The sequence below is a fragment of the Chenopodium quinoa genome, unplaced genomic scaffold (assembly GCF_001683475.1).
Source record: "Chenopodium quinoa cultivar QQ74 unplaced genomic scaffold, ASM168347v1, whole genome shotgun sequence".
Classification (NCBI taxonomy): Eukaryota; Viridiplantae; Streptophyta; class Magnoliopsida; order Caryophyllales; family Amaranthaceae; genus Chenopodium; species Chenopodium quinoa.
The window spans coordinates 1,990,780-2,000,798 of NW_018743919.1; the positions used below are offsets into that span (position 1 = coordinate 1,990,780).

At 32.0% G+C, this 10,019-nt stretch overlaps 1 protein-coding gene across 1 annotated transcript; it reads right to left on the reverse strand.

The window, feature by feature from the left end:
• Positions 1-1,299: 1,299 nt before the first annotated feature.
• On the reverse strand, positions 1,300-5,412 carry LOC110687320 (ankyrin repeat-containing protein ITN1-like). Its single transcript, XM_021863952.1, has 5 exons — positions 5,142-5,412; positions 3,448-3,930; positions 3,227-3,376; positions 2,714-3,150; positions 1,300-2,228 (listed from the first exon to the last, which is right to left on the reverse strand). The coding sequence occupies exons 1-5, from the start codon at positions 5,290-5,292 to the stop codon at positions 1,602-1,604; spliced, it is 1,848 nt and encodes a 615-aa protein (XP_021719644.1). The 5' UTR covers positions 5,293-5,412; the 3' UTR covers positions 1,300-1,601.
• Between the last annotated feature and the right edge of the window lie 4,607 nt (positions 5,413-10,019).

Genomic DNA, 10,019 nt, shown 5'->3' on the forward strand with positions numbered 1-10,019 from the left:
TATATAGGTTCTGTATTTCAGAATAACTGATTTAATAGACAATGTGACGATCAATAGACAATAGCTTGCACTTCCTCCTACAATACGAGTAATACGACACATTTATATAATTTTAGGACAATATTAGTAACCTTTGAGATCTATCAACCAAAGGAAATGTTCCTTACCTGAAGGTGGAGCGTCACTACGACTAGGAACAGAACCCCAATAAGTATTGTAGGCTGGTAGAGCCTCAGCAAATCCATCCCATCTTGGACATTGCAAGAATTTTGCTTTCCGTCGAGCAATGTCTGATGCAGAAGCGGCTTGGGCACTACCACTGACCACATCTGCAGTAGCATTCCAAGACACTACTTTTTGGATAGCAATGTTGAGAGCATTGTTAGAGTTTTCTGACTTCTGATGAGAAGTAGAATAAGTAGTGGTTTCTGATGGTCTCCTGCAGGAAATGTCAGAGGCCACCAGATTGTCAGACAGCCCTATGAAAGATTCCCAAGTGGAGGCATACCGAGGTGCCGGTGAGGCAGATGTATTGAAAGCAGGAGCAATGAACTAATGAAGTCCTTCATAGCTGTATTGCTAATACTAGTAGCATCACATACTGATGCATCTCTGGAGGCAATGTTATCAGCATTGGAAGAATCTGGTGCCGCCTGAGAAATAGAATAAACAGAATATTCAGATGGTCTCCTGCCGGAAATGTCTGAGGCAGTTGGATAGAGAGATGGGTAAGGAAAAGAGTCCCACCTGGAAGCAAACCGAGGTGCCGGTGAGCCAGATATACTAAAAGAAGATGGAACAATGGAGTTAATCTTGGAAGAACGCCAACGGCTGGAACATAGAATTTGTGAAGGATCCATGGTTCAGGTTGGGCACAATGGCACATACTCGGCTTTAATGGACTGTAGTTTCGGAGTAGGAGTGAAACGAGTATCAAAGTTAGAGCTTTGGCCTTTGGAGTTGACGCAATAGTCAACTCTTATCTTCAATAAGTCAATGAAATTAATAATTCCTAAAATTTTCTCCACCGCCCTCCATTAAGGTAGTAGAAGAAAATGGTCAGGAGAGTTGAAATTTGAGTGTATGATGGATTACAACATTAAGTCGGTTTTGTTGAGATGGATTGTTACAGCAATTCCAAGTCTTTTTCAGAATGAACCTTCCTCTTCCCCTTCCCCTTCCCCTTTCGTCAATCTTGGCCAGCATTCGTACAAGTCATACTACATCCATGCTCTTTGTGTGGATTATCAACGTGTATCGACCTTGAGCTGCGAATATAACTGATGGTAAGTTTGAATGACATTGGTCACACTAACATGTAATGACAACACGCCGATCATGTAAACCATATTCTGAGCTCTCATGACCTGAATGTCTACTTCTGAAAATTAAGATTAAGTTGTTCTATAGTATGGAAAAAGTTAGCCCTTTAATGTAACGCTTAGATAGATTACATTCCTTCGACGTTAATCATCTTATTATTCACATTTTCAAAGGGAAACATGAAAAACAAAAAAGTAAAGTAAAAGAAGAGTTTACAATGAGAAGAAACACCTCTGAAATTGTTGCAAATATCTGTTCATTCAGCTGTACTTCATCACTTAAGTTGAATAACTTGGAAAAAGCTTTGGTTTAGTAGGTTGAAACAAAGACCAAGATCTGTAAGTTGATTGATATATATCTAGCAAGAGAGGATATTGCTGGAAAGCAAAAAGAGCAACTGGAACAGCAGCAAACAGAGCTATGGGAATAGGAATCCAATACAGACCTTGGCGAAAGGTAATAAAGAAGGTAGCTGTGAAGGCTGCCATCATAGTCACTATTGAAATGAACATCCCTGTTAATCCTAACATCAGTTTCAGCGGCAATGACTTGAGGAAATCATGCTCCGCATAGCGAGAGGTGAGGATTGACAAAAACATCAATAATGAAGCAGAGGAGCTAGACAATGATAGAGCATTACATATGGAAAAGACTATAAACAACGGCCGATGCACAAACATGGGGGCTCCATTGCTGTTATTACCACCGGGCAAGGTAAATGCTGCTGCAAAGACTACTGTAGCGATGAGGGTCGTGACTACAGAACAGGATTGTGCGGTCTGCTTCATCCATTCTTCTCCCTTGATCCTTAATCCTTCATGCTTTTCAGTGAATAAGGCACGAGGAGTCTTGTAATTATTATTCTCAGCTTCAGCATACTCAGAACTTACAACCTTTTCCACAGCCTATTATCAATTGTGATGTTAATCATTTAACTCAAGAATCAAAACAAATTCCTAAGCAAGCATATACCAGTTTATTTAGTTAGTTGGTCTCCTAAGCTAGTTTGATAGTGGAAAGTAAGGAAGGGAAGGGGGAAGAAAACTGCTCACATAGTATGATTGGAAAGTAGAAATTGACAAATTGATCTGAAATCACTCAATCAGAAATAAATCCTTATTTCGTTACCTTTACAGAAAACAAAGTAAATTATGCCATTAGGCGTTAGCTTACTATCTGTTCAAAGTTCATCAAGTTGGTCTGAGTTCTGAAAGTGAAACCAATAATTATTGAACAAGTGAACATAATAGCATATGGTGAAATTATTAACACGGTCATTCTTTAGAAAATGTGTAAAAGCAAAGAAGTAGTTGTTCAATCATCTAAGTAATTGCTTGTTCTGTAAAAAATAAGCTTAATAAAGGGATCGGAAAACTCATAGTAAATTTACCTTAAACCACAGAAGCTCTCTTTGCATTTGAAGAGCTGCTCCTGAGACACAATTGAGACGATGTGAAGGAGCCAAGGCACCAGCCAGATGCAGCATATTATTGCCATTTCCGTCCTTGTCAACAGCTATCAAGTCTTTAATTGCTCCTAATTCATATATCAGCTTGAAGATCTCTTCATGGCGATTTATGATAGCAATGTGAAAAATACTACGGTTTTCTTCATCAACTTTCCATATTAGATCAGGATAGGTTCGTATAAGTGTTGTTAAAAACTCTACATTACCACATTTTGCAGCAATGAATAGCAGTCTCCAAGGAGAGCCAATAAGGAATGAGATTTTTTTATCTTCTTGTTTGATGACTTCATCCCAAAGCTTCTGTACTAGTTGTAGCTCTAATGGCTGTTCTGGGACCTTTCCTTGAGCTAGCTTACCTCCAGGAATACAGTTGTAATTCATACTTTAAAAATTAAAAGCAAGCTCATTTACTCCAAGCCAAGCAGCAATGATTACCTAGTCCAACAAGTGTTTTCCATATGCTTTGTTCATGATACCCTCCGGACCTTACAGGCTTCCGAGCCAATGTATGTAAAGCAGTTTCTCCCTTCCCATTACGAAGAAGTGCCAACTCAGGATGCTTATGCAGTAAATGATTCGCAACATCTATTTGCATACAAAGGTCAAATTAGATCCTTCCATTCCAGCTATTATAGATTAGCTCAAGGGGAACATACCAAACAGATTAGTGTTAATGGAACTAGTAAGCATTGCTATGCGATCAACATCAGTCAATTGATCGTCATCAGTGACAGTGATAAGATACCACACCATATCCCTGCGCCCTAGCAAGACCGCCATCTGAAGGGGTGTCATATCTTGGCTACCTCTGATAATTGGGAGCACATCATTCTTGTCCACCATCACCTTGGCAATCTCAACAACCCCAGATGTTGCAGCCAAACAAAGAGCTGTGTTCTTGGCATCATTGCTTAAGGTCAAGTCATCTCTGCTCATGAGCTTCACCAGCTCTTTTACAAAATAGGTGCGCTTGGCTGCTGCAGCGATATGAAGAACCCTTTCTCCTCCCTTTGCTATTGGCTGTCGGATCCAGTCAGGAGATTGATGCAGAATTTGTCCCGCAGATGCCCAGTTGCCTTCCAAAGCTGCTTTGTAGAGTGGCAAGCCAAATTTTAAAAAATCCTCTCTGCTGCTGATATCTGTTCGATCATGCAGTTGCAAAATCAGAGAAAATTGGGACATAGACATACTCAGTACAATTTTTTTTTTAAAAAAAAAAACTTAAACTAGATAAATACAAAGTACGTATTACTGTACTATATACATGTTCACCTGGGTGTTCTTGTCAACTTGAAGAGAATTTTGACTATTTATTTCTAGACAACCAAACATATGATACTCCAAACTACTTTGGAGAGTAATAAAAAAATGTACAATAATAAAATTTAAAAAAAAAAAAAAAAGATCCCAGAGGTCAGATTCCAACTACACAAACCTGAAACTAAATCCGAGCCAATTACATTATTTTAGTCAATCCTTATCTAATGACCTCTCTTAAACTATGTAAACTACAAGTACTTGAATTACTGCACCACAACCAGAAGTGACAAATTGCCCCCTTAACTTAACAACTTGTGAAATTTAGCCCTTACATATAAACTGGAACATATGAATATAGATCCCTTACCTATCCCCTTTGTACAGGAGAATATCCCTCAGACGTTTTGACCACGACGATCGGAATAGCTGAGCATACTTGACACGGCTATGTAGGAAAACAACAAGCAAGCCAAAAACAAATAGAGTTCAAGCTAAGTTTTGCCTTGTAACCAAGTCTATTTTCTTCTTACGCAGCCACACAGTGAGCACGAAACAAACTATTCTTTCGCCTTATACTAAAGTCAATTTTCTTTCGCTAATTTGCTCAATTAGAGCTTACAAATGACGGAAAAATTAGAATTGGTTATATCTTGTGCCTCTTTATACACAAGGAAACCAAAAAAAATGCCCAAACCAACAAGTGAAAAAATTAAATTTGAGGAAGTATAATGGTTTCCGGAAATAGAAAAAAAAAACTATAAATTCTACACTATTTGCCAAAATAGCAATCCAATAACAAGTTACTTAATTTGGTAATAAATTTATTACCCAGAAGAAAAACAGACCATATACTGATATACCCAATTCACCAATTGAGTATAATTTAAACAAAACAATACCCAGAAATTCTACAGCAAACAATTGCCAAAAAAACACCTAAATTTCAATCCACAGTCCATTCAACAAGACTGATTATTTTCTTAGTTTACTATATAAGCTAAATACTAATTTAAAAGTTGAAGTAAAAAAAAAAAAAAAAACAGCTGAATTTATTGGCAAAGAATTTGATGCGAGTTGAAAAGGCACTCACTAGTTGATAGTGGTGGTGGTTGTGAAGGCGGCGGCGCAGCGGTAGCGGAGGAGGATTCCGGTAAAGGAGAAATTGAAAGTGCTACATCATGCCTGCTCGATGATGATGACGACGCTTGTTGCCTCCGGGTAGGTGGTGGCTGTCCGTACATTGCCTCCGAATAAACTTGTCAAATCCAAAAATTAGGAAGGGTAGATGGTGTAATTTATAATCTCTCATAAAATCATACGAGTGATTTATTCTTTACTTGGATGCCTACCAAAATTAGCTTTTTTAATGCATTGGTCCCTCATTAATAATTGTTGAGATAATATGTGTCGTGTCCTCATTTTATCTTTTTATTAGTATAGTGTCCATGCCATGCACGGTTTACAAATTATTTATAAACAAATTTTTAATTTTGAAATTAAAAAAAAAAACTTATAGTTTCAATAGAGATATAAAAATTACATTTTGTATAAGTGTAGTATACTCAAACATTTCACCGTAACCGCAATAGCGATCTAGTGAGTATAAAATCTAAATTGTGTTTTTCATACCGTTAACCAATTTATTTACCTCAAATTACAAATTTTTTTATTCTACCCCCAATATCTTTTTCCCTAATTAAGCATGAACTATTACACATATAGTCATACAATTAAATATACCGATAACATCTAATGCATGAATACTTAGATATTGATATTGATCGATAATTTTCATATGAATCAAAGATAAATGTTAGTCATAATTCATCTTATAAACATGTAATTTATTCTTATTATTATTAACCATATGGCATAAGAACCATAATCTATATTTTTTGTTTTCAAGGACAGAATCATAATCTATATAGTTCTATACGTGAAGTGGTATACAAATTATAAAATTGTGAGCATTAATATTTGTAAGGAAATGTTTATGAAAACTTTGAGATTATCAAAATGAAAATATTCTCCACATTTTAACTAATAAAATATCTAAGGTTAATAGTATAATAATAAGATCATATGAATATTTAAGTTTGATACAATTTGATGTTTTTTCTCATAATTTAGTTGTGAAAGTTTTAAATTATTTATGTTTAACGCAAAAGATAGTTTTAGAACTGTGAAGGGATATATATTCCTTAAAATATTTATTGAACATTTTGATTATATTTTTCAGACCACTGGCGGATCTATGTTTGTGCCTAAGTGGCACGGGCCCCACCAAAAATACTTTATTTAAGTTTCTTTTATTGGTTTAAAATTATATTATATTGATGATATAAATAGATATGTCTGCATAATTATTCACTAAGTGCCCCTCCAAGCTTAGTATTCTAGATCCGCCATTGTTTTTGACATTAGTGCATGTGCTCGGTTTTTTGGGTACAAATCTTGTTAATTACTAGTTTAGTACCGTGCTACGCACGATATTACTAAACTTCTTAAAGAATTATAAAGATATTATAGTTCAACCACTCTTTATTAAAAAAAAAGGTGATTTATTTAAGGAAAATCAAATAACTTAATCAAACTTAATTAATCACATAGCTCATAGTAGTATGTAAACACAAATTGGCACAAACCTATAACATGATAGTAAAATTATTAAAGAATTAGACATTGTCAATAATAAAGAAATTATTGTATTGTGGAATTTATAAATGAAGTTCTAAATTAATTATTCAATATAAAAAATTCATAAAAATGTATGTTAGGTTTCCATTAGAGGTGATTATAAATGGTCTGTCTCGATAGTATTATTGTTAAAATTGTTACCAAAAAGGTTAAGTAAAAATTTTAAAAAAAAATTAAAAAAATAAAAAAAATAAATAAATAATAATTCAAAACAAAGAAAAGTATTATCAAAGTTTTTTTGTAGATTTTTTTTTTATTATTGAAATAATATAACTATTCAAAGAACTACACATTAAATAAGATTAATTAAAATAATTTCAATTGCACTTAAAGTTATCTATGAAAATGACTGAAAAAAATAATATTACCAATAATATATATGTTGACCTGTTCAAATATATATATATATATATATATATATATATATATATATATATATATATATATGTTGACCAATTTAAAAAAAAATATTAATTTTGAAATGAATTTGATAAATTTAAATCTTGAATTATAGGAAACAATATTATAGTTGAAACAATTACACAAGAAACAAAAGGAGATAATTAAATTCTACCCATACATAATAAAATCTTTCTCAATGGCTAAAATGAAAAAAACAAAAAAGAAAAATAGTTTTTGGAGGGAAAATTTTGCACCAGAAAGTGACGCGTGTCATTCCTGGTGTCTGTTTTAGTATTATGTCATTGATTACTCATAATTATATCTAATAAAAAAATAAAGTACCTATTTAATTATAGGCTAGATCTTACTTGTATGTAAGCTTTGTATCTGTGTAGTTTTCTGCACTATTAATGAATGTAAACATCAATTATATTCTCAAGCAAATCTTATAGTTAATTTTATGTAAATTAGTTAAAGATTATCTTTTGAAATAATAATATATTTTGAAATATGACAAAGGTGATCTCTATATATGATTAAATATATAATTGAAATCTTTAATTAGATATTTATGTTAAGTAACCCAAATATATTTGTATAATTTTTATTCAAGAATTTTCTGATATGGTGAATATACCGTAAATCTTATATATAATCAATCAAGGATATTTTTTGTAAAAACATAGTTCAAAAGTTTTTTTTTTCCTGAAAAAGTTGGAGGGAAATAAACAGCACTAGGAAGTAACACGTGTCATTCTTGGGCTCTGTTTTAGTATTATGTGTTATTGATTATTTTAACTAGGCCTGTACAAAACTATCCGAAAATCCGATTCGCAGCCGATCCGATTTTTCATTTCGGATCGAATATCCAATCCGAAAAAGCAGATATCGAATGCGGATTTGGATATTGATTTTCAAAATTTCGAATATCCGAAATCCGATATATAATGGCTGGAATAGTGAAATATATATAAAAATTTTAATTGTTTATATAAAACTAACCCTGTATTATTAACTTATTGTAATATTCTTAACATATTTGAGGATAATATTTATTGCAAAAAGACTACTATTTTATTAAAATATGTTGTACAACTTAGCGATAAAAAAGCGGCAAAATTAGTGAAATTTAGAAAGTAATCATAATCAATTTTACTTAATATTGGATAATGGATATCCGAAGCATACGATTCGAAAATTTCGGATATTCGATATTCGGATATCCGAAATTTTCAGATCGGATTTGGATAACAATTTCTGATATCCGAGTATTCTGATATCTAATCCGTGAACAAGCCTAGTTTTAACGTGTTTTATTGTCTTTAACATGTACTTCCTCAGTTTTCTTTTACTTGCAACACAAACTTTAGACAAGCAATTTTAGGCGGCGATTAGTAAAAGTTAATGAATGACTTCTTTTCAAAATTATATTAACACTAGGATTATAGAAGGGTTAAGCTAGTATCGTGTGTAAAAATTATATTGATGAATTTGATCATTTACATTATATAATGTCAACCTCAAAGTGTGTGCCACAAGGTTGTGTTGCAAGTATTTAAAAACGAAGGAAATATTAATTGTTATATTTTTTTCAATTAGGGGTATAATTTGGGTCAATGGATCCAATTTCGATTTAAATTAAAAAGGCTTATTAAAACATACTCCGTATTAAATTCCCTTAAATTTTGAAGTAATATATACGGGGTATAAATATGTTAGAAAGGATAAAATATAGTTTAAATTGAGCAACACGTAATTTATGACCTAGATAATAAACAAAATATGTTTGACAAAATAATATATTACGGAGTAGTAAATAAGTTGCATTGAAATTTGTGCTTCTCAATTAAAAATATATATATATATATACTCCGTATTTTATTGTATGTGGGCCATTGTGGCAAGATGGACAAAAGTTTTGGAGTTAAAACATCTAAATTCCTATTCATCATCTTTTTCCTCCCACCTTAGCTTCTTCTCCTTCCTCTTCCTCTTCTTCATGTTTTTTCTTCCCACCCTCCTTAATACTTTCATCTTCTTTTTCATCAAGTCGGTTCAACTATGCTAACACCACCATTTCCAACAGCAAAGTTATACGAAATCTTGAATAACAAAAGGAGAAATTAACAATCAGTGATTCGTACATGCAGGTCGTGTACCATGTGCATGGTACACCTGAAAGAACATTATCTATAAATAAAACAACCTAACTTATAAGTAAAAGAACAACATTACATATAAATAAAAGAACATTACCTATAAATAAAATAACATAACTTATAAATAAAAGAACATTACATATAAATATATTCTTTGAATTTATGTAATTAATAATGGGCATATAAAAAGAATCCGGAAGAACATTACCTATAAATAAAAGAACATAACTTATAAATAAAATAACATTAAATATAAATAAAAGAACATAACTTATAAATAAATAAAAAATTAAAAAAAAAATATTACATATAAATAAAGGAAAATGATAAACATAGACCTTAGGGCTATGTATAAGAAGCTAAAAGAGGAAATATTGAAGATAAAATAACATTAATTACACCGATTTACGTGTAATTTTGGCATGAATTTTCAACTTAATTTCATTTTAGGAAGTACATTTAATGCTTATATATAACCCTAAGGGCTACATATATCATTACCCATAAATAAAAGAACATTAAATTTGAAAAAATCGTAGTTATAATAAATTATTATACATACAAACGAACATAGAGTACATCCATGTTTTCTGAAAAAGAACATTACAGATAAAATAAAAAATATTACATATAAATAAAAGAACATTAAATAAAAATTGTAGTTATAATAATTTATTATATATTACAAACGAACATAGAGTATATCATGT

What these genes read in the sequence shown, in the direction of transcription:
- LOC110687320 (XM_021863952.1), bottom strand. Translation starts at nt 5,292, where the DNA reads ATGTACGGACAGCCACCACCTACCCGGAGGCAACAAGCGTCGTCATCA. An exon ending in ACCACCACCACTATCAACTA is followed by an intron (nt 3,931 to 5,141) that starts GTGAGTGCCTTT and finishes ATGATCGAACAG; the next exon opens with ATATCAGCAGCAGAGAGGAT. An exon ending in CATTAACACTAATCTGTTTG is followed by an intron (nt 3,377 to 3,447) that starts GTATGTTCCCCT and finishes GTATGCAAATAG; the next exon opens with ATGTTGCGAATCATTTACTG.